Source organism: Peromyscus leucopus, chromosome 3 (assembly GCF_004664715.2).
Source record: "Peromyscus leucopus breed LL Stock chromosome 3, UCI_PerLeu_2.1, whole genome shotgun sequence".
Lineage (NCBI taxonomy): Eukaryota > Metazoa > Chordata > Mammalia > Rodentia > Cricetidae > Peromyscus > Peromyscus leucopus.
In genome coordinates, this window is record NC_051065.1 from 150,709,867 (window position 1) to 150,734,198 (window position 24,332).

The 24,332-nt window shown below is 46.8% G+C and overlaps 1 protein-coding gene across 10 annotated transcripts; it reads right to left on the minus strand.

The window, feature by feature from the left end:
- Window positions 1-1,414: 1,414 nt before the first annotated feature.
- Window positions 1,415-21,007, minus strand: Rad52 (RAD52 homolog, DNA repair protein). 10 transcript variants are annotated; one of them, XM_037204197.1, is made up of 12 exons: window positions 14,135-14,477; window positions 13,490-13,583; window positions 10,955-11,056; window positions 10,399-10,492; window positions 10,156-10,223; window positions 8,830-8,948; window positions 8,036-8,111; window positions 5,512-5,711; window positions 5,212-5,369; window positions 4,006-4,089; window positions 3,191-3,406; window positions 1,946-2,104 (listed from the first exon to the last, which is right to left on the minus strand). In XM_037204197.1, exons 1-12 carry the CDS (start codon window positions 14,146-14,148, stop codon window positions 2,043-2,045), a joined length of 1,287 nt encoding a protein of 428 aa, XP_037060092.1. In that variant the 5' UTR covers window positions 14,149-14,477; the 3' UTR covers window positions 1,946-2,042. The 10 variants fall into 10 exon arrangements, with proteins under 10 accessions (XP_037060095.1, XP_037060092.1, XP_037060089.1 ...); XM_037204198.1 differs by having other exon boundaries at window positions 2,017-2,104; window positions 3,158-3,406; XM_037204200.1 differs by lacking the exon at window positions 3,191-3,406 and having other exon boundaries at window positions 1,415-2,104; window positions 5,231-5,369.
- Between the last annotated feature and the right edge of the window lie 3,325 nt (window positions 21,008-24,332).

Below are 24,332 nucleotides of genomic sequence, written 5' to 3' on the forward strand. Positions count from 1 at the left end.
CCACCATACTGCTGGTCAAACATGCACACCAGGAACCTGCCATAGTAGCTCAAACCGGCAGACTGCCACTAATTTGAGAGACAACTAGGAAGCTGTTTTTAGCTCCGTTTCAGAATCTTTTTTTGGTCAGGTTTTAGGTGGAAACTCTTGCCCCACGTTGGGCGCCATTTGTAGCTAGAGAGTTTTCTCTCCAGTCCCGCCAAGCCCTGGCAGTCGGACAGCCCATTTGTAAAATAAACACAAACGCTTATATTATTTAAACTGTTTGGCCTAATGGCTCAGGCTTCTTGTTAACTGTTCTTATATCTTAAATTAACCCATTTTTATTCATCTATACTTTGCCACGTGGCTTGTGGCTTACCGGTACCTTACATCTTCCTTTTCATGGTGGCGGCTGACAGCGCCTCCTGACTCAGCTTTCCACTTCCCAGAATTCTCTTCTCTGCTTGTCCCGCCTATACTTCCTGCCTGGCTACTGGCCAATCAGCGTTTATAAAGCCATATCCACAGCATATTCCTGGGGCTGGAGAGAGGGCTCAGCAGTTAAGAGTGTACTACTTCTGCAAACGACACAAGTTCAATTCCCAGCACCCACATGGTGGCCCACAACCATCAGTAATACCAATTCCAGGGAATGTAACACCCTCTTCTACTCTCCGTGGATACTACAAATACATGTGCGTGTACATACATGCATGGAAAACACAAAGTAAAATGAACAAAACACCTATTCCTTAGATCATCCTTTCATTGCTAGGGGAAAAAATACTGGTCTTCAGACCTGGATTATGATGCCATAATCTTTCTTTTTCTTTTTTTTTTTTTTTAAAGATTTGTTTGTTTGTTTGTTTGTTTGTTTATTATGTACACAGAAGAGGGTGCCAGATCTCATTACAGATGATTGTGAGCCACCATGTGGGTGCTGGGAATTGAACTCAGGACCTCTGGAAGAGAAGTCAGTCCTCTTAACCTCTGAGCCATCTCTCCAGCCCCCGCCATAATCTTTCTTTAAATGAGAAATTATGCAGTGGCTCCTCCCACAACCCATGTTTTCATGCAAAGATTTCAGCCAGAAGAAAACAATCATTTAAAATTGTGCACTGTTTCATGTAGTGTAATAAGAATCCCACTGTAGATGTAAGTTTTACCTTTGCCAAGTACAGCCATGAATGTAAAGTTCCACAGGTCTGTCAGTATTAATGTTCAAACGTTAATTTACTTGATGGCTCGAAATGCACTAATGGGAGGGTGGAGGAGGTGGCAGCACATGCCTTAATCCCAGCACTATTGGATCTCTGTTGAGTTTGAGGCCAGCCTGGTCTACAAAGTGAGTTCCAGGACAGCCAGGGCTGTTACACATTGAAACCCCCCACCCCTACCCCTGCCAAATACCCTTGCCAAAAAAGGTGACAACTTTTGAGATGTAGTCTTTATTAAAATTTAATCATGTAAAGTTGAAAAGAATTCACGCTGGCCTCCCTGCTGCATACAAACTACATACAACCACAGGACATGGTAAGTGCTGAGAATGGAGAAGACCTAAATCCGACACTTAAGCACCCACTGTACGTCTTGGCACTTCTCTCTGGATAAAGGGAGGCTTCTGTTGACATGAATGAATCCATGTGTGATCCTGAAACACTGCCATGGCCTTACTGGTTAGCACTTAGTGGAAAACATTAACACCCCAAAGCCAAAGGAAAGATGAGCTCACATATAATTAATTATGCAGGTGACGATGAAGCTGGTGCTTAGATGGGCTGTATCACTAAACAACAGAAGGCAGCCTGAAAACTAAAAATCTCTTAATACAGTAGTTTGGGGGTGAATAGTTCTGAAAAACTTGCAGAGCCAAAGGAAAGGCATCTTATCTGTTGGCCTCCCTCCCATCACAGGGTATGGCATGACAACCTCTTTAAAGTACTCCATTAATACGCTCTAAAGTCCTCTAATGAGTTCAGAATAAAACAAGGTATAAAGCCTTGGGAACAATTTTGTAACCAAACTGCAGTTTTCCAAACTTCTCATGACAGATTCCAGCTTCAGGATGGATCAAGTTTCCTTTTCTTCGGGTCCTGGCTCTTCCTATGAGAGTCAGAGTGTCCTGTAAAAGATAAATGGTTAAAATGCAGCAGCCTTGACTCAACAGTAGCTAATCATCACTGGATTGTACTGGCTAACGACCCTCATTCAGACAACACACAGAATGAGTGACCACTGGATATCATTCTTATGACAGATCTCTAGATACAGTCAGGCCTTTGCTTCCTACAAGTGTGCCCAACCAACATTGTGACAAAAAACACTAGAGTCAAAGTTCAGAGCTCAAGAGCCATTCAATCAAGTTACAAAAAAAGAATGTTTTAAGCAAGTCTGTAACTTTGTATTGGACCACATTCGTAGCTATCCCGAGTCTCAGTTTGGACACGCCTCATTCTAGATCTAAAGAGTAGATAAAATCAAGATCTGAAAGCTCAAATACTCTCTTTTGCACTGCTCACTGCCTCAGGATTCCATCTAGCTTTTCCTTTTTCTTTTTTATACAGGATTTTTTTTTCTTTTGGTTTTTTCAAGACAGGGTTTCTCTGTGTAGTTTTGGTGCCTGTCTTGGATCTCGCTCTGTAGACCAGGCTAGCCTTGAACTCATGGAGACCCTCCTGGCTCTGCCCCTCAACTGCTGGGACTAAAGGCATACACCGCCACGAACCGGCTTGATACAGGATCTTAATATGTAGTCCTAACTGGCCTGATTGAACCTAGGGTCTTACAACATTGAGCTAAATATCCAGCCCATGGAATTCATCTATACCTCACAGAAATTCTCTTGCTTCAGCCTCCTGAAGGCTGGGATTACAGGCATGTTGCCAATGTGTCCCATTTATCCCAACAATTTTTTTTGGTGGATATATTGCCTGCATGTATGTCTATGCACCACTTGCATGTCTGATGTCCAGAGTCCAAACGGGGTATCCAACCCCCCTTGGAACTGGAGTTATAGACCATTGTGAGCCAATACATGTGTGCTGGGAGCTAAATCCAGGTCCTTTGCAAGAGTAGTAAGCACTGTTAACTGCTGAACCATCTTTCCCGTCCCCCTAATTCAACTTCCTAAACTGAACTAGCACCCTTGCTTCAAATTTTATAGAATTAAACAAACCCATAAATTTTGTTCTTCACACATCTCTGCTACCTAGTACATGCTGGTGAGTGCTGCTGGTCTGCAGGTGCCCGGCTCCAGGTTTTTCTGGTGGCATCTGGTGGCAAAGGACGCCATCCTGGATCACCTCCTGGTTGTTAAGGGCTCCGGTGGCAGAGGTTTGGGGTGGTTCTGATCTAGACAAGGGCTTAATGATGTCCTCTAAATCTGGAGTCAGGTCCCACATTTCAAGGTTGTCTTCAGGGTTAGCTACAGAAGAGAACCACAGTATTGTTTACAATAGCTTCCATGGTTTGACAGGTGTGATGGTGCACATGGCAGCCAGCAGTTCCACAACAGACAGTAAGACCCTGTCTCGGTTAAGAAAGAAAAAGAAAAAAAAAATCATGCTTTTGAGTTCCTTCTGATAAGTTTGCAAATGTTTTTCATTCCAACAAATACCCTGAATCTTTCTTTTGGTTGGAAAGTAGAGGAACATGTATCAGAGCCCCCATTAGTCAATTTGGGGACCTCTTTCCATTTTTATAAAACTTTACAACACTAAAAATCAGACGAGGGCCAGAAAGATGGCTAGTCAGGTAAAGTCACTTGCCACCAAATCTAACAACCTGAGTTCAAGACCCAGGACCCACACGGTAGGAGAGAACTGATTACAAGATGAAATCTATGAGCTGGGGATATAGCTCAACGGTGAGCACCTGCCTAGGGTTGCAGGGGCATAGGTTCAATCCCAGTACTGCACCCAACCCTCCCAGGAAAACATGAATTCTGTATCTGCCAAAAGGTACACAGCACAGTAAGTTACACACACTCGTAAGTATTTACTGGATAATTCTCACGTCACTTACCTGGGCAGGCGGCTCTCTCCCTGAGGAGTTCTGAGGCAGCAGATTGGGGGGTCCTGTGTTCCGGAGGAGGGGCTGGAAGCACAGCTGGTTTGCACAGGAGACAAAGGACAAGCCAGAGGTCACGTAACTCGCCAACTCTGGGATGAAGTCTATTCCCCTCTTGCCCAGAGCATACCTTTAGGGTTCAGGGCCCTGACTCCCAGGCCTACCTCCAACTCTGTATGTCGTCTATGTCTCACTAGAGTGGGGGAGAACCACGTGTGTTTTCTTTGTTTTGTCTGTGGGAGACGGGGTCTCTCATGTAGCCCAGGCAGGCCTTGAATTCCCTATACAACCAAGATGACCTTGAGTATCTGACCCTCCTGGGATAACAGCAGTGTGCCACCACCACCAGATCTGGGAATGGAACTTGGACACTAGGCGAGCACTCTACCTTGAGCAACCGCCCTAACCCATTTCCCCAACAACAGCAAAGGCCCCTAGAGTTGGTAAGAGCCTTGCAGCCCAGAGGTTCTGGGACAGGGCAGTGCATCCTGGATTCCATCCTTGCCCTTCAAGCTCCTGGCATGGCCAGAAGCCAAACTTTTAGGCCAACTCATTACTCAGGATGTGCCCAGAATGATGAATGTTTTGGTTTGCTTTTTCCTACATTAATGTTGGTAATGTGCTGAGGGGTGAGAATAAACCCAGCATATAATCTGTCTCCTGCACCTTCACTATACAGAGAAAATGGGCAAATGCTCCCTGGACCGGGAAAGTCCTTAACAAATGTCTGCACAACAGCAGAAACATCTAATTCTGTGAAACCAAAACTCCGGTTAATTTAAACTCCTGGGTAAAAAATCTGCTAAAAGCTCCAGTTACCTTCCAGCTTTGCCTTATAATCAAAAGCTATCCAAGAGTCAAGTTTCCTAATGCAGAGACAGACAAAGCGACTCTTGACTCGAAATTTCAAATTCCAGAAGATGGGGAGGGTGGTGGTCTCACTATGTAGTCCAGGCCTGCCTCTGCCTCCCAGGTGCTGCAGACATAACATGTCGATCACAGCCCGCTGACTTCCCTAAACAGCCCCTTATCTTTGGAACTGGGAAGGAGCAGGGCAGACTTTGCCATCCTAATTCCGTGGGGTCATCTGTCCTACATGGCACTTAGAGAAGCCCTAGCAAGGCACGGCCTGGGAAGAGTCACAGTCTCCCCCTCACACACCCTGACACTCAGCTTCCACCTCTGCGGCAGGTGTGTGGCCCGGCAGGGGCAACCCCATCTGCTGCCGGAACTGCTGCTGCAGCTGCTTCTGCCGGAGCTTCCGGAGCTTCCGCTGGTGAACAGCATCCCTCTCCACGGTGGCGGCCAGACTGCTGCTGCTGCAAACCAAGGTAACCACAATGGACCCGGCTTGAGGAAGCACACAAACAACCACTGCTGGTTTCAGAGGCAGGAGTGGAAGCGACCAAAGCCACACTAGAAGGAGCGGCAGAGGAAAGGGAGGGAACCTGAGTCCAGTACCAGGAGCTGCTGCAGTCTTTAGCCCCCTGCAGCCTAATGTCTGAGTCGAGTGGGTGGCTTGGTCTGCAAGGGGAAGTTGCTTCTTGTGCTTTTGGGGGTCCCGGTGCTTCCTTCTGTCGGCAGCTGTTATATCTTGCCTGTTCCACAGATGGTTCAAAATCTTCTCTCTTTGCTTTAGTTAAATCCACTTCAAGAGGGAGCTGGTAAGAGAAAGAGGTAGAAAATTTGAAATGTGCCGGGAGGTGGTGTCCCATGCCTTTAATCCCAGCACTCAGGAGGCAGAGGCAGGTGGATCTCTTGGAGTTGGAGGCCAGCCTGGGCTACAGAGTGAGATCCAAGACAGCCAGAACTGGATCACAGAGAAACCCTGTCTGGGGGGGGAGGGGGGGATGGTTTATGCAACTGCAATGGAAACTACCAAGAACAAAAATATGCAGAAAATCAGCAAAATGCAAGCAGTAACCATCCTATCAGTAATTATTTTAAATGTAAGTGGATTAAATCTTAGTTTGAAAAAAAAAAAAAAACACAGATTGGGAGTTAATGAGATGGCTAAGCACATGCTGCTCTTTCAGAGGCCTGTAACTTCAGCTCAAGGGAAATCCAATTTCGTTGTTCACCATGGGCACCTGCATTTATGTGTGTGTGTGCTCACACACACACATGCACACACACAACTAAAAATAATAAAATTTTTAAAAAGACAAAAGATTTGACAGATGGATTACAAAAACCATATCCCACTATATGATACCTACAAGGACCCGAGTTTGATCCTCAGCATCCATATAAAAGTTGGGAGGGCAACAAATGCCTGTAATCCCAATCCTGAAGGATGCCTTGGGCTCAGTGGCCAACCAGTGTAGCCTAACTAATGAGCTTCAGGCTCAGTGAGAGACCCTGTCTCAAAACAGAAGGTGGAGCAACTAAGAAAGACAGCCAGCATCCACCTCTGGCCTCCATAAGCATACACACAGACACATGACCACGTACGCTCCCCCGGGGAAAAGGGCAGTCAACAAACACTGCTGAGAAAGCTGAGCTCCCCAGGCCAAGGGATGAGAGTTGGTAAACATCCTATACTTTTCACAAGAACCAGCTCAACATAACTAAAGTCCCAAGTGGAGGACTCCAAACCCAGAGAAAATGTTTCACAGCACTGGCTATGGTGAGGATCTCTTGATAAGACACAAAAGTGGGGCTGGAGAGATGGCTCAGGGGTTAGGAGCACTGGCTGCTCTTCCAGAGGTCCTGGGTTCAATTCCCTGCAACTACATGGTAGCTCACAACTGTCTGTAACTCCAGTTTCAACAGATGCAACAGCCTCATATAGACAAAATTCCAATGTACATGAAATAAAAATAAATCATTAAAAAAAAAAAGACATCAAAAGCACTGGGCAGTGGTAGTGTAAGCCTTTAATTCCAGCACTTGAAAGGCAGAGGCAGGCAGAGCTGAGTTTGAGGCCAACCTGGTATATAGAGCAAGTTCCAGGACAGCCAGGGAGACACAGAGAAACACCACCTCAAAAAACTAAAAAATAAAATATTTTAAGAATTACCATAATTCAACAGCAAAAATACCAAATAACCCATTAAAAATGGCAATGGACTTCACCCTCTCAAATGATCCCCAAATGGCTAACGAGCTTTTGAAACACAAGGTTGATGTCAGGGGCGCATGGACTCTACCAGGACAACAGAAGAGCGAGGCTGAACAGTGGACGCTGCCGTGAGTGTCAGCCTGGAGAGTTCTCCAAAGAAACAAAGTGGGAAACACACAAGCCAGCCCTCAAACCTGTAGGTCTGCACCATCACAAAAATGAAAGATGCTGTTCGAAAAATGTACACATCCATGTCCACAGCAGCGATACAACAGGCAAGAGGTGGACAGATAAGCACAGTGTATGCTCCTAGGAGACTGGCGAAAACACACACAGACACACACACACACACACACACACACACACACACACACACACACACACAGCAGGTATGGAGTCTTGTCAGAAGCCAACTGACATTGCTCTGGGGCCTGTGCTGAGAGATCGGGACAGCACCTGACAAGGCTCTCAAGGAGACAGAAGGCAACGAGTCTACCAGGGAGACACCAACTCAAGCCCAGCTGACGCAACTCTAGTCACGTCTACTGCACGGCACACTCCTGAGGCTGGTGCTAAGATCCCACAGACGGCAGTGGCAGAGACAGAGGAGGTGTGCACCTCACAGCCACCAGCGCTAAGGGCAGAAAGACAGCTAGTTTGACCATGTATAGGGACCAGCAACAATGTGAGAAAGCCCTGCACTGGTTCTGAGGGGACTACTCCCAGCATGGCTCTCTGGTACACGAGGGGAACTGTAAACCTGGCCAGGCCGCATCTGCTAGCATAGCATTAACCTTCCAGATCGGAGATGACCATTCCAGATGCTGCCAAAGGCCGAGTCCTCACTTCTGCTGCTGCTACCCTCCAGGACATACCCGAGAAGCTGCGGGCTGTGTCGCCCGCCTCCGACTACTAACATACCTGTCGTGGAAGCTTATTTAGTGACCTCAGGTAGTCTTTGTCCAGAATGCAGTTTCCAAGTGCATTACCAAAACTCCTACAGTGACAAAAAAGCACACAGTTGACAGTCGCAGCATCACAAAGCTGCAGCTACGGGAGGAAATGGGCCGTCTTCACTCGGTAAGGGGCAATGGGACATGTCCCGTTCCTGCATCCCACTGGCTTCTGAGAGCACAGCAGTGACCTGACCCAGATCTCTAAGGGGAGCTCCAGTGCCAGGAAGCCCTCCCCCGAAAACTCACCTGCTACAAGCCAGCCCTCTGGGGAGTGGGAATGACAGAACTGATGGCACAGGGGGTGGCGGCCAGCGGGAGGTTTTAGGTACTGGGACTTGCCCTCCAGGACTACAGATCACTGGGTTCGTTTCCTGTTTGTTTGTTTGTTTAACTTCTCCGCCATGATGCACGCCCTTGCCCCAGACCCACAGCAATAAGGGCAGTCAATCCTGACTGCACCCTCTGAGCTCAGGCAGCCTAAAGCTCTCTGAGTTGGTATATTTGGACATTTGCTGTGAGAACTGAAAGGCTGTCAGCACCTCTGGGCCCTTCCAGGGAGGAGAGGGAGACACCGAGAATAGTGTAGTCTGCATTCAGCCATGTGTTCACTGGAAAGTACAAACGCAGCAAGGAATTGTGGGATCAGGGTAAAATGAGACTCATCTTTTCATGTTATTTAGATTTTGGACCCAAGGGAATGGGCACTTCCTCTGAAATGTGAACTGCAATCAGCTGGCTGGGTCCCAGCTCCTTTCCTACCTGAGTGCCCGTTTCAGCCCGTCCGTCACAGCCTCCTTCCGGGCCTTCTCCAGCGACAAGGCCTTTGACCTGAGGCCCTCACTAACTCCATAACCCACGTCCTCATGATAGGAACCGTCCTGAGGTAGAAAGGGATGTTGTTGGAGCTTTAACATGGAAGCTGTAGTCCTCCTCCCTGAGCAACGGCACTTAAAAAAAGAAAAACCACCCCCCCCCCAGCCCACCCTCAGGCTGTGGAGCCAGGACCCTGCTGAAGAGGACACAGCACAGAACTTAAGACAGCAATTTCTAGAAGTGCTGTCTGGAGCAGATCTGCCTGGAAACACGCCTGTGGTCAGTGCTGAATATTTAATATTTAAAGCTATAGGGTCAATAGAAATTGACAAAAAAAAAATTTATTTTCACACACACACACACAAACATACAGGTGTATAAGTACAATGGAGTTATAAATGAAACTTCAGTCACAAATATATTAGGACAAAAGCAGCAGGAGGTACGAGTTCAGACAAAAAAGGACAATGAAACTTCTGAGAAAAGGGCAGCTTAGCAGGACATGGCAGCACAGCCCTGGAATCCCAGGACCCAGCCGGCAAGAGGTCAGTCAGTGTGAGCATAACCTAGGCTACATACTGAGACTCTCCTAAAGCTAGTGGGAGCACAGGCCTGTCACCTCAGCATGCAGAGGCAGAGCAAGGAAGACAGCCTCAGGGACCCAGGGGCCTACATAATGAGATGTCTGGAGCAGTGGTTCTCAACCTTCCTAAGGCTGTGGCCCTTTAATACAGCTCCTCATGTTGTGGTGACCCCCGACCATAACATTATTTCGTTGCTACTTCATAACTGTGATTTTGCTACTGTTGTGAATTAATCTGATATGCAGCTTGTCTTAGGTGACCCCTGTAAAAGGGGGCAATAATACCCACAGAGTAAGAACCACTGATCTAAACTGAGGTAAGGGGTATGGGACACAGCATTGGTTCAAATAAATGATAGCATTTAATCCCCTATGGCACTTAAGTTTTTGTTACATTATAAAAAGATTTTCGACTATCAAGTTACACACTTACACACACACACACACACACACACACACACACACACACTCCTTTTGTATTTATGTGGTCAAACTTTTGTGTATCAGCTTAAAATGAGTAAGACACATCCTTTCAACATGCTTTTGAGGGGCAGGAGAACAAGGATATTTGAATACTGCCATCCTAGGCACCCTAGCTAGGGCACACTCCAGGTCTACACTCAAGACTCCCTCCCTGCTCACACTGTCTCCTCGGTCCTCCCAGGCAGCAGTGGCACCCCACCCCTCACCTTTAACTGCACCCTTACAAATGCACAGACTCCCACGTAGAATTTGCCATTGTTGAGATCAACAAAATCTAGGAATGGGAAAGAGAACCAGTTGGAAGGATACTGATCCTGCACCTTACCCACTTTCCTTTGCTGGCAATCCAACCCACCTACCCATATCCTGACTCACTAAACTCTTGAAGCAGGAGTAAAACAGTTACGAAATAAGGAACATAAAGCGGTCAGCACACACAGAGAACATACCCACATTCTGCTGGGTGATGGAGTGCGCCCAGCCATTGTAACCAAACATCTCATTGGCCAGGTTAATTACCCGATGACCTTCAATATAACACACCTAGAAAATAAATTTTCAAGAAAAAGCTATTAAGGCCAAGTGGTGGCGGCACACGCCTTTAATTCCAGCACTCGGGAGGCAGAGGCAGGTGGATTTCTGTGAATTCGAGGCCAGCCTGGTCTACAGAGCAAGTTCTAGGACAGCCAGAGCTACACAGAGAAACCCTGTCTTGAAAAACCTAAATAAACAAATAAATGAATGAATTAATGAGTGAATGAAATGAAATTAGAAGCAAGTGGTAAAGGGAACATTTTTAAAGATGACGTAAACATCTCAACATGGAGTTTATAGCCATCTCAAAACAATGCAGATGACAGAGAAGTCTGGGACCCACTCCTTCCAGAGGCACAGGGAAGTATCTAGTATCAGGGAACAAGGACCTCTGAATCCATGGACTCTAGTGAAACCAAAAGGCAGGATTTCTATGCTGACTGCTAGATACGTGCCCAAGACTCAGCTTACCTTCTGGCCTCCTCCAGCCATGCGGCTGCTGATGTACTCCGGGCCCAGCCTCTGCCTCAGAGCCCTCTGGATAGCCTGGTACTCTTCTGCTGTGTACTGGTTCTACAATCCATAAGGGAAATCTAGTCGATATCTGCGCCGTTCCCCCACAGCCAATCCCTCCCTGAGTTTTCAGACGCACCACCTCTCCACACTCTAGAATACTGAGTAGAGCCGACGGTAGATGAGAGCACCTGCCCAGTAGGCCTGAGGCTCTAGGTCCCATCTCAGCCCAGGGGAAAGTTTTACACATATCATGCATACATGTATCAAAGCATCGCATGGTAGCCTATAAAAAAGCATAACTTTATGCACTCATTAAAAATTGCTTTAAGCTGGGCGGTGATGGCGCACACCTTTAACCCCAGCACTCAAGAGGAAAAGGCAGATGGAACTCTGTGAGTTTGAGGCCAGCCTGGTCTACAGAGTGAGTTCCAGGACAGCCAGAGCTACGCAAAGAAACCCTGTCTGGGGGGTGGGGATGGGGCGATGCTTTTAAATGGCCATGAACCTGAGACTGGATAGGTCATGGGCCTAGGGGAAAACCTACTACTACTATTCTGCAAAGGAACATAGCAATCAGATGACTCCTAATGACATGCTGCTGTACCCTAGATCCATGCCTCACTCAACCCTCATCAGAGACACACTAGACAGTGTGCAGAGCGGAAGAGTACTCTGGCGTCCTCAGCCCTAGATGGAATGTCTCCATTAAAGCCCTCCCTCCCCTCAAGGCTCAGGGATTATGCAGGAGAGGCAGAAAGAATGTAAGAGCTGGAGGTGACCCCAAGACACATGACTGATGCACACATGAACTCACAGAGGCTGTAGCAGCACACACAAGACGTGCCCAGGCTCAGGCCACACAAAACCCCAGCATGAGATGGGAAGTGGATACAACTCCCACCCTAGCCAAGAGCCATTTGCAACTGATACCTGCGGCGTGGGAGGACCAGTTTTGTCCACCGGGACACTGGGGCAGGCCCCAGGCTCGGGAGTAGTTGACCAAGATAAAAGGAACTCCATGGGGTTGTTTGTGGCCTCTTGAGTTTGTTTGTTTGTTGTTTGGTTTGGTTTGTTGTTTGGGTTTTTTTTGGGGGGGGGGGCATTTTTTTGTCTTACTGGGGGTTTGTTTGTTTTAATTTTGGGGTTGTTTTGTTTTCTCCTGTTTGGAGGGATTTGTTTTGTTTTGTTTTGAGACAGAGAGAAAAAGCATGAAGTTGGGTGGGTAGGGAGGAGCTGGAAGAAGACATGATCAAAATACATTGTAAGAATAAAAAAAAATTAAGCTGGTGGTGGCGGCACACCCTTCTAATCCTAGTACTTGGGAGGCAGAGGCAGGCGGATCTCTGTGAGTTTGAGGTCAGCCAGGTCTACACAGTGAGTTCTAAGACAGGGCTGTGTAGAGAGACCCTGTCTCAAAAACCAAAAACAAAAAATTAATATAAAAATATTGCTTTAAAGTATTGCTGCTATCCTTCTTAAACTTTTCAAGCTAAATTGGGTTTCGTTTTTGCTTTGTGGAGCAAGGGACAGAACCCAAGGCCTCACCCAGCTAATAAGCAAGCTCTCCCACGGAGGGAGCTCCCGCCCTCTGAAGTGGAGACAGGAAACCCAACTTTCCCCGCTCAGAGCCTGAAATTCACACTCCACAAGCTAGCAGAAGGAACACCGAGCTCTTACAATGCCCGTCCCGCAGGTAGACACACACAGGATGGTTGCTCTTGGGGGTTAGTTCCCTTGTGCTGTTTCCTTTGGGAAGACAAAGCTGGTTCTCCCATGCACAGTGTCTACACAGAGAGAGGCTTCGCGGGCATGTACTACACTCTACACGATACAGTCAAGTGGGGTAACATTTTACAGCTTATGAATCCCTTGTACTGAGTTTCTACATTTGTATTCCATTTCTAAAATTCTACACAGGAGCACAGTGTGCCCGTGGGCTCAGAGGACAGCTGCAGGAGTCAGTTCTCCGTCCTCCATGTGGATCCCCGGGATCGACCTCAGGTCGTCAGGCTCGGCGACAGGTGCCACCTGCCCAGCCACCTCTCTGGCCTACTATTAGTCTTTACTGCCAAGTTCACAAATCCACTTAGCTACTAAAGACCTTGGAACAAAATGACAAAGTACTAAACCGCGCTGGGGATAGAACAGCTCAGTGGTAGAGCTCCAAGTTCAATCCTCAGTGCTACAAAAGAGCAAAGATGATGAAATACCGCCGGGCGGTGGTGGCGGACACCTTTAATCCCAGCACTCGGGAGGCAGAGGCAGGGAGATCTCTGTGAGTTAGAGGCTAGCCTGGGCTACAGAGTGAGATCCAGGGACAGGCACCAAAACTACACAGAGAAACCCTGTCTCAAAAACAAAAAAAGATGGTGGACTACTGACTGGAAGGGAGAAAGGCACACAATGAGCACCCCACCCGGGACGACAGTATCATTTCATCCCAGATTTCCTCATTTAATCTCCTTCTAGACAGATGAAGCAACTAGTCACCTGCCCGAAGCACAGCACAGACTTCCCACCAGCAAAGGGAGGACGCTTGTCACCACCTCCGTCGACCGCCTCCTCGGCTCCGGCCATGTTAACTCTGTTGAAATAAGACAACAATGGGAAGAGGATTAGGGACTCAGCACAAGAGATGACCATGTTCTGTTACACATTTGGTTTTTTGGCTGGCTAGTTTTGTGTTTATTTTATTTTAATGTACATGTTGTGAATGTTATTGTTTTTTCTTAGCCAGTACTATAAAACAGATGTTGACTTCTGTATGCTGAATATATATTCTGTGGCTTTCTGAAATTATATCTTCAAGAGTATTCTGGTGTTGTCTTTGTGGTCTTTTATGTGCAGGTTGTTGTCATCTGCAAATAAAAACATTTGTAGTTCTTTACTTAAAAGACAAATAAATAAGAAGGGCAGTGGTGGCGCACGCCTTTAATCCCGGCACTTGGGAGGCAGAGGCAGGTGGATCTCTGTGAGTTCGAGGCCAGCCTGGTCTACAGAGTGAGTTCCAGGAAAGGCTCCAAAGCTACACAGAGAAACTCTGTCTCGAAAAAAACAAACAAACAAACAAAACAAGGCTCAAAGAAGGACAGAGGAAAAGCAAGAGCCTCTATCCCAGTCAGATAAAGTACTTACTTAGGGGACAACATCTCTTGGGTCAGGTATGGTTTGCCAAAACAGATGAACCTAGCAGTTCTTCAGTTAACACATTTATTACTGTGGGCTAGAAAAGGTGAATGTTTACACTGAGAACATACTGTGTTATATCAGTATTACAATATTATCACCATTATGAAATTTTTGCTGTGGAAGCAAAATGGCTGGTCTGGAACTCACAGATCCGCCTGCTTCTGCCTCCCGAGTGCTGGGTGTTGGCATTCTGGCCTCCCCTCTGCTGTTTGGTCTTCTTGTTGCTGTTTATTTGTTTGTTTTTGGTCAGGGTATTTAGTCATAGTAACAGAAATAAAACTAGACACTGGCCTAAAAAATTAATAAAATAAAACTAGGGATGCAGAGACCCACAGTCAAACACTAGGTGGACCTCCTTGGTGAATCCTGTGGAAGAGGGGGAGGAAGGATTGTAGGAGGCAGAGGAGTCAAGGACACCACAAGAAAATCCACAGAATCAACTAACCTGGGCTCACAGAGGCTCCGAGACTGAACCGACCGACATCCAGGGAGCCTGCCTGGGACTGACCTAGGCACTCTGCATGAGCGTTATGGCTGTCTACCTTGGTGTTCCTGTGGGGCTTCTAATGGTGGGAACAGGGGCTGTCTATGACTCTTTCTTAGACTGGGCACTCTTCCAGAAGACCTTATTTTATTTATGTGTATGGGTGTTTTGTCTGCGGGTACATCTGCACACCAGAAGAGGGCATTGGATCTCATGGGGCTACAGTTACCACGTGGGTGCTGGGAATTGAACTCAGGACCTTAAATCTTTTTTTTTTTAAGGATGACTACAAATAAAGTAAAAACTGAATGGATCTCACCACCAAGAAACAGCAGTATCCTTTTTTTCTATGCGCAAACATGTGAGTGTGCGTCTGTGTGGACAGTTGTTAAAGGTGGAATGTATACACCCGGCAGCACCTCAGATCCGCCTGGCCATGCCATTTTCTTCATCCCAGCATCAGTGGCTAACCAAATACACAGGGTCTTTCTTACCCAGTGCATGGGCAGTCTGCAGCCCCTCAAGTCCTAACTCACACTGCACGCCTCCACTCTACCCTTGACTACTGACTCTCTTGCCTCTGAGCTACAAGAGCACACCCGAAGCCATGCCATGCACAACCTGGAAAGCTAAGGAGTTAGTACACCACAGGGCACACCTTTCTCCAAGGAAACGGAAGCTGGAGATGGGATGGAGAATATTGTTATTCTTCCTTCCCCGATGGACTATCCTGTCACACAATCCTATTACACATCCTCCTCCCGGGAAACACTTGCTGGATGGAGGTCACACCATCAGCCAGAGCTCTAAAGGTGGGCAAGCAAGAACAGCAGCGCTGAAGTGACGTCATCTCTCTCCCCTCCTGTTTCCCCCACTCCCGCTTCCCGAATCCCACTTCCAGAAAGTCTGAGAGTACCCTTGGATTTCAAGCTCTAGGTTCAGGATAGAACAACATGCACTACCCATGCTCTCTCTGCCTCCCTCAGCTCTTACCACAGTGGTACACACCCTGAACTCGTTTCCGAACGCCAACAACATCTGCACCTCTGTATGTGAGAGCATTTTTGGATTAGTACCTATCTTGCATAGCAAGCTAGAGTGCGTGCCAAACTCTGGCCACAGGGAGCAGCCTCATCGCTGGCTGCCAGGAGGTGGTGTTTAAATATCCCTGTTCCTAAGATACACAGCTGTCTCCTCACAGGCAGTGAGTGCCTAGAACCACACAGCACATTGAATTCCATGAACAGTGAGTCCGGAGGAGAGTGCTTACTAGCTGTGAATAAGAACAGGATGATGGACGAAGGTAAACAGCGCTCAGGAGGTAGAGTGCCTACCGTCACAAAGTGGGGTTTGATCCCCAGCACCACAGATATCGGGCACAACAGTGCAGCACTCAGGAAGTGAAGGCACAAGGATCAGGAGTACAATACTAGCCTCAGCTACATGATGAGTTTGAAGCTAGCCTGAGCTACATGAAACCCTGTCTCAAACAAACACAAGGTAAATAGAGAGGCATTGTTTAGGCAGCATGAGCAGAGATGCATTCAATTCTCAGTACTGGGGGTACAGGAGGGGTGCGGGTGGGGTGCAGGTGGGATGCAAGTGGGGTGCGGGTGGGTTGCAAGTGGGGTACAGGAGGGGTGCGGGTGGGGTGCGGGTGGGGACAAAGCAAACAAAACATTTTTATCCTTTTCCATTTCCCCATTAACTAAAGCATTTCTAGTAATCTGTGGAGAAATGAGACATTGCCAACTGAGGAAATGGACATTTCTCCCTCTGCAACTGTTCTCGTCTTTTCAAAGAGAACAAAGCATTTTATAAAGTCCCTGAAGAGCTTGAGACCATTCCATCAGCCACAAGAGAGCAATGGGGAATTTTAAGGCAAGAAAGATTAAAATCACACTTATGCCCCAGAAGGCCCCTTTTAACAGGGAACAACACAGGTCAGTTACAGTCTCTACCACAACAGCCCAGAGGGCAACGAGGAAGTCAACCAGGATGATGGAAAGAAAGGATGGAGCATGAACAGGGGAAGAAATGATAAGGTATGGGTCAGCAAGATGGCCCAGCAGGAAGGGTTGCCGCCAAGTCTGACAGCCTGAGTTCAACCCCCAGAACCCATGGTAGAGTGAGAACAGACTTCTGCACGGTCCTCTGGCCCCTCCCCCACATAACACCAACCCCGGCACCAAAGAAAGTCAATCAAAGAAACTGGGTTTTTAAATCCACCGTAGACTTTTTACTACTGAATCAATGAAGTGGTTATAGCATCAATTCCCATTATTCATGGTAGATATGTGAAGAACCATCCTTCCTCCATCTTCGGCTTGAAAGACATAGTAAAGACAAACTAGGCTCCTTCCTACTCATGATTAAACCTGTTTCTTGTGGTGATAAACTGTGTACCCTAATAAACTTATCTGGAGATCAGAGGTCAGAGCCAGCCACTAAATTAGACATAGAGGTCAGACAGTGGTGGCACACACCCTTAATGCTATCACTTGGGAGGCAGAGATCCATCTGGATCTCTGTGAGTTCAAGGCCACACTGGGAACAGAGTCAGGCAGTGGTGGTACAAACCTTTAATCCCTGGAAGTGACATGGCTGGGTGGAGAACAGTATGTAAGGTGTGAGGAGACAGAAATTTAGCAGCAGTTCAACTGAGACCCTCGGGGTTGAGAACTCAGAGGCTTTCAGTCTGAGGATTCATGGAAACAGGATCGGCTGAGGAGTTGGCGAGGTGAGGTTGGCTGTGGCTTGTTCTGTTTCTCTGATCTTTCAGCTTTCACCCCAATATCAGACTCTGGGTTTTTTTTTTAATAAGACTGTTTAGCAATTCATGTTACATTTCTCAAGGACTGGGCTATGTCCACCTGTAACCTGAACTACACATGGTTCTGTACTGCCTGTTCCAGGAATGGCAACCACGTCTTTGTTTCAAAACATTAACAACCATCTTGTAACCCTACCTTTGTTTCAAAAGGGTTGTTATGACTACCTGCTGTTATGACTACTTTGCTGTGACTACCTGTTGTTAAGACCACCTTACAATCATGCCCTTTTTTTCCAGGAGATTGTTACTACTGACTTGTTATGCTCATGTTCTGCGCCTGTAATCCCACCTATTTTGCCTGACAAATCCCCCATTTGGAAACCTCTTACCACTGAACTATAAAAACCTTGTCAGCTGGGGGGTGGTGATGCACACTTTTAATCCCAGCACTTGGGAGGCAGAGACAGGTGCATCTCTTTGAGTTTTAGGCCAGCCTGGTCTACAAAGCAAGCTCCAGGAGAGCCAGGGCTGTTACACAGACAAACCCTGTCTTGAAAAACCAAAAAATAACAAAAAATTAGTTTCGAAGTACAATGACCAAGCAATTCTGAGCAAATTGCCATATGTGGTATCAAGTGATAATACAGAGCCATAACAGGACCAGTAGGATACTGGCCCTGGGACAGAACAAGGCTGTAGATCCACTGAACAGCACAGAAGACACAGGTGCAAACCTTTACACAGCTACGGCCACCTGATTTTTAACGAAGAGGCCAAAACTCTCTTGAGAAAAGATAGTCTCTTCACTCAGCAGTTGTGGAGAACAGGTAAACCACATGAAGAACGAAAGCAGATCCCTATCTAACACCCTCCACACCCATCAAATCCAAACGGATGAAAGACCTTAAAACAAGACTAATCTGCTGGAGAAAAAAGGAAGGAGAACACGTCAAGATACAGGCATAGGTAAGGACTTTCTGAGTAGGACTCTAGCTGCTAATGAAATAAGGCCAACAATCAATTCTATAAAAATAAAAATACCAAAGGAAAAGGCACAGAATGGAGAAAATCTGGCCAGCTTTACACTTGAGAGGTGATATGGAATATACAAACAATGCAAAAAGTTCAACAAGACAGCAAATAAGTCAGCGAAAATGGGCTAAGGAAATAGACAGAAATATAAATGTCCAACAACATTTTATTTTATGTTTGTTTTTTGTTTTTTGAGACAAGATTTCTGTGTGGCTTTGGAACCTGTCCTGGAACTTGCTCTGTAGACTAGGCTGGCTTCTAACTCACAGAGATCTGCCTGCCTCTGCTTCCCAAGTGCTGGGATTAAAGGCGTGCGCCACCATCACACGGCTTATTTTATTTTTCTAGAGAGGGTTTCTTTGAGTTGCCCTGGCTGTTCTGGAACTTGCTTTACAGACCAGGCTGGCCTCAAACTCAATGCTCTGCCTGCCTCTGCCTCCCAACTGCTGGGATTAAAGGCGTGTGCCTCTACCACCCGGTCCATTTTTTTTTTAATTACAAAGTTCGAATATTTTTTAAGAAACATTTTAATGTTTATTTTTTGTGTATGTGTTTTGCCTGCATGCATGTCTAAGTACCACATGTGTGCCTAGTGCCCCCTAGTCCAGAAGGCAGCATTTCTTGCAATTAGTTATAGATAGTTGTAAGCCACCATGTGGGTGCTGAGAACTGAAACTGATTTCTTGGGAAGAACAGCCACTGCTCCTATCCACTGAGTCATCTCTCTCACTCCAATATTTTTTATTTTTAATTAAAATATATCATTTCCCCTTCTCTCCTCCAATTCTTCCCATAGCCTGCCCCCAACTTCATGGCTTTTTTTTTTCTTTGTTTTACGTACATGACACAGACACACATATATGAATAAATATATAAATACAAACCTACTGAGTCCGTTTGATGTGGCATGATTTTAGGGCCAATAACTGGCTACTGGATAATCACTTGGTACTTTCTAGGAAAGACTTATTCTCCCTCCCTCAACAGTCACTAATTGCCTAGACCTCTTCATCTAGAGGTGGAGCCCTGTGAGAGTTCCCCCATCCAAGTTGGCATGTCAATTGGTGCTGTAATTGTCCAGGTCTGATTAAGGCAGCAACATTGAGATGTCCCGGGTGTAATGTCCTTATCATGTAAAAGACACACTGTTACGGTGGACTTCCTGGTCTTCTGTTCTTACACTCTTTCCTACTTCACATGTTCTTCACATGTTCTCTGTGACTCGGATGTAGAGTTTTATGTTATAACAGTTCAAATATTTACTTGAAAGACTGGTTTTAACTATACATGTATGTGTCTGTGTGTGGGTACATGAATGTGAGTGAAGGGGCCTGTGGAGGCCAGAAGCATCAGATCCCCTGGAGCTGGGGTTATTAGTGGCTGTAAGGCACCTGCTGATGAGTGTTGGGAACTCAACCCAGTTCTTCCCAAGAGCAGAAACCATTGAGCCAACCAGCCAGCCCCAGGCCAATGATACATTTTAAAGTGTTCAACTCCATTAGCCACCCAAGAAATGTAAACTAACACTACTGAGATCCCGTCTCACTCCAGTCAGCATGACTGTCAACAAGAACACCAGTGGTAAAAGGCTGGGAGGGAGGGGGAGGAGCCCGTATTTGTTGATGGGAATATAAATTAGTGCAAATAATACAGAAATTAGTGTTGGGCATTTCTCAAAAAACCAAAACTTGTTTGTTTTGACCTCATGGCCTAGCTATCCCTCTCCTATGCATATGCCCAAAGGACTCTAGATCCAACCAGAGATGCCTGCACATCTGTTCATATGCTGCTCTATCCACAACAGCAACAAAGTAGAATCAGCCTAGATGGCCATCAACTTATCAACTGATGGATGATGAAAACGGGATAGACACAATGGAATTTTATTCAGCTGAAACAGCCCCTACACACATTAAAAGTACTCTATTATTTCACCCAAGTGAAACAGGTAAGTTCACGGATACAAAGTAGAAGCGGAGCTGGGAGTAGGGAGGATGGGAGATGGGGAGCTAACTAGGGCTTCAGGATTTATTTAGGGGTGATGAAAATGCTGTGAAACTCGATAATGCTGGGGGTTGCACAACCCCGAAAACATACTAGTAACCACAGAACTGTACACCTCCAAGGGCTGAATTTAGTGTACTCACGCACGCCTCATTTTTCAAAGTCCAGAAAGACTGACTACGCGGCTACCCCGAACGTCAAATTCCTCAAGTCCATCGGTTCTTCCCAACTCCACCCACCCCCTCCAACTTCACCCAGTCACCGACAGTTACCGCGAGTGTGGCGCGGTGCAGAGCACCCCACCACCTCCAGGGCTGCCCTCCCCGGCACGCGATCAGCGACCGGGACCCGGCGCCTCCCCAGGTGAGACGCCCCCACGGAAGGCATGCGCAGCAGCCACCCGAGGAATTCCGGTCCGCGACCCCGCTGACCCACTCACGCGCCTCGGAACGCGGTGCACGCAGGAGCTCGGTCCCACTACCGGGCAGCCGAAGGGGGCCTCGCAGAAGAGACGGAGGCGCAAGCTCAGGGCACGCCGGGAAGGAGGTCCGCACCCAAGGCAAAAGAGGAGGAGCCGTAAGTCAAGTCAGAAGGCGACCCGGGCCGCAAAGCAGTCTGTCGCAAATCACGACGCGCGCTGGAGGCTGCCGAGCAAACGGCGTCCTGAGCCACTCGCTGTCCTTCCCACCGCAGGCATCGGCCAGCCTCTCTACCTCCAGGATCTGTCATTCCCACCGCAGGCATCGGCCAGCCTCTCTACCCCCAGGATCTGTCATTCCCACCGCAGGCATCGGCCAGCCTCTCTACCTCCAGGATCTGTCATTCCCACCGCAGGCATCGGCCAGCCTCTCTACCCCCAGGATCGGCCTGCAGCCGCGGCACCTCCGCTCTCGACGGTCCTTGCCCTCCCTTCAAGGATGCGGCTTCATCCAAGCCCCCTGGGGCTGGCTTTTCGCCCTTCCCCCCGCTTGTGTAGGCGCCCTGCGAGGGGACTTGTCCAGCTATTCTGTCTGTCACCTCACCTAGTGCGCACTTAAACTAGGAGGTCCTGGCAGCCAGCCCGAGGTGTAGTTTGTATACTGAGAACTTACTAAAAAGGGAGGGGAGGGGGGAAGAGGTCAGGCTTTTAGATTGCTACAATTTAACCAATTCATTATCTGGCCATTATCGCCAGGATCTTTGTTGTTTTCCTGGATGACTGACTTGACTAATCGTCTTGGAGTCAGATGCAATTAATAAATAAACCGAAAGTCCTCTAACCTATTGTAGAGCCCAAACCTACAAGACCAGGATATTTGCACAGGACAATGGCACCAGCTGCAAGAAGAACTCAGCGCTTTCTGGAATAAGTTGACCACTCAACTTGTCCATTCCTTGAATAAAGAGAAAAGCATCTTTTGCCAGGCCATGGTGGCGCATGCCTTTAAATTCCAGCACTTGAAGGCAGAGCCTGGCAGATGATCTCTGAGTTCGAGACCAGACTGTTCTACAGAGTGAATTCCAGGATAGCCATAGAAAAACCCTGTCTCTGAATGAATGAATGAATGAATGAGAGAGAGAGAGAGAGAGAGAGAAAGAAAGAAGGAAGGAAGGAAGGAAGGAAGGAAGGAAGGAAGGAAGGAAGGAAGGAAGGAAAGAAAGAAAGAAGGAAAGAGAAAGAAAGAATCTTTTGAAACCACCACCCGGCTGGCATTTTCTTTATTTGTGTGTGTGTGTGTGTGTGTATGTGTGTGTGTGTGTACATGGTATATATATGTAGGTATACATGTGTCACTGTGTACATATGTGCCATTGTGCATACGTGAAGGTCAGAGGACAACTTTCTGGAGTCTAGTCTCCTTCCACCTTTAGGTAGGGTCCAGGGATTGAACACAGGTCATCAGGTTTTCACTGCAATTGTTTTACCTGCTGAGCCATCTGGCTGAACCCCTTTCCTTTATGAATTCTGACATTAAACATCTTTTCATATTCCTTTTAGATATTCATATATCTTATTTGGAGAAATGTATATTTGGGGCCTCTTACAATTCATTTTTTTTTTTTTTTTTGAGACAAGCCAGATGTGGTGGTTTGAAAGAAAATTTCCTCCAAAGGGAATGGCACTATTAGGAGGTATAGCCTTATTGAAGTAAGGTGTGGCCTTGTTGGAGTGTGTATCATTGTGAGGCCGGCTTTGAGGTCTCTTTTGCTCAAGCTTTGTTCAGTGTGACACGGAGACCACTTCCTACTGCCTGCAAGATGCAGGACTCTCAGCTCCTTCTCCAGCACTATGTCTGCCTGAATGCCCCCATGTCTCACAGTGATGATAATAGAATGAACCTCTGAACTGTAAGAGAGCCACCCCAATTAAATGTTTTTCTTTACAAGAGTTGCTGTGGTCCGGCCGGGTGGTGGTGGCGGCGGCGGACGCCTTTAATCCCAGCACTCAGGAGGCAGAGCCAGGAGGATCTCTGTTAGTTCGAGGCCAGCCTGGTCTACAGAGTGAGATCCAGGAAAGGCGCAAAGCTACACAGAGAAACCCTGTCTGAAAAAAAACAAAACAAAACAAAACAACAACAAAAAAAAGAGGTGCCGTGGTCATGGTGTCTCTTCACAGCAATAGAAACCCTGACTAAGATACCAGGGCCAGCCTCACAATCACTGTTCCTCCTGCCTCTGCCTCCTACATGCTGGAAGTGTGGGTGTGAGCCATGGTCCCTGATTGTTTACTCTTTCTTAAAGTAGGGATATTTGGGCTTATTTGGTGTTACAGGAGTTACTTGTATATTTTGGTTATTCATCCCCTATCAAATATATAGTTTGAAAATACTTCCTCCTGTTCTGTGGGTTACCTTTTCATTCTGTGGCTTGTTTTTGTTTTTTGTTTTGTTTTGTGTTGTGTTGAAGCTTTTTAGGTTGTTGTCTTGCTTGTCCTGTTGTGCCTTTGGTATTACATGTAGGAAATCATTGCTAACCCAATGCCATAAAGAAATGTGTGTGTTAGCCGGGCGGTGGTGGCGCACGCCTTTAATCCCAGCACTCGGGAGGCAGAGGCAGGCGGATCTCTGTGAGTTTGAGGTCAGCCTGGGCTACCAAGTGAGTTCCAGGAAAGGCACAAAGCTACATAGAGAAACCCTGTCTTGAAAAACCAAAAAAGAAAAAAGAAAAAAGAAAAAAGAAAAAAAAGAAATGTGTGTGTTATTTGAGTTTTTTTATATTTGTTTTGCTTTTAAAATGGGGTCTCTCTGTGGAACCCAGGCCGGCCTCAAACTTGTCATCCTCCTGCCCCAACCTCCCAAGTTGCTGGGATTACAGGTGTGCACCACCAGCCACCGTGCCTGGCTTTTATTTTTATTTTCACTTTTTCTTTTCTTGTTTAAGCCATAGCTTCCCTGGAACTCACAGGTGGCTCGATATGGCCCCAGACTCACAATTCTCTTGTCTCTACCTCCTGAGTACAGAGAATGAGTTTGTTATTGCACTGTAGGAAGACAATCTGGCTTCACTCTCTGGCCTGGGAATATCAATTTTCTCCAGCATCATGAATTGAGGAGACTATCCCTTACTTGCTATGTATTCTTGGAGCTATTGGTCAAATATCATTTGAGCAACATCCAGGGGGTTATTTCTGGGCTGTTTCCAAAGAAATTTCATGAGCATCCCCTTCTCTGAGAAGAGTTCAGGGAGTCTGGCTCTGTAAGAGCCTTCTTTTGCTTTGATGGTATTGATAATTCATTTCCAAGGCCATTATTTTCACATTGGAGAAACCTCTAATTTTCCTTTTGCATTTCTCAAAAGCATGCTGCTTATGATATATTAGAAGTCAGAGTGGAGGATGCGACTGTTAAATTAACAATGACTCACTTTGTAAA

Bases quoted from the DNA above. Each gene is read 5' to 3' on its own strand.
- Rad52 (XM_037204192.1), bottom strand. The intron at 5,712-8,035 runs GTATGTTAGTAG...TTCTCTTACCAG, and splicing joins TAAATAAGCTTCCACGACAG to CTCCCTCTTGAAGTGGATTT. The intron at 2,105-3,190 runs GTAGCAGAGATG...TATCTTTTACAG, and splicing joins CACTCACCAGCATGTACTAG to GACACTCTGACTCTCATAGG.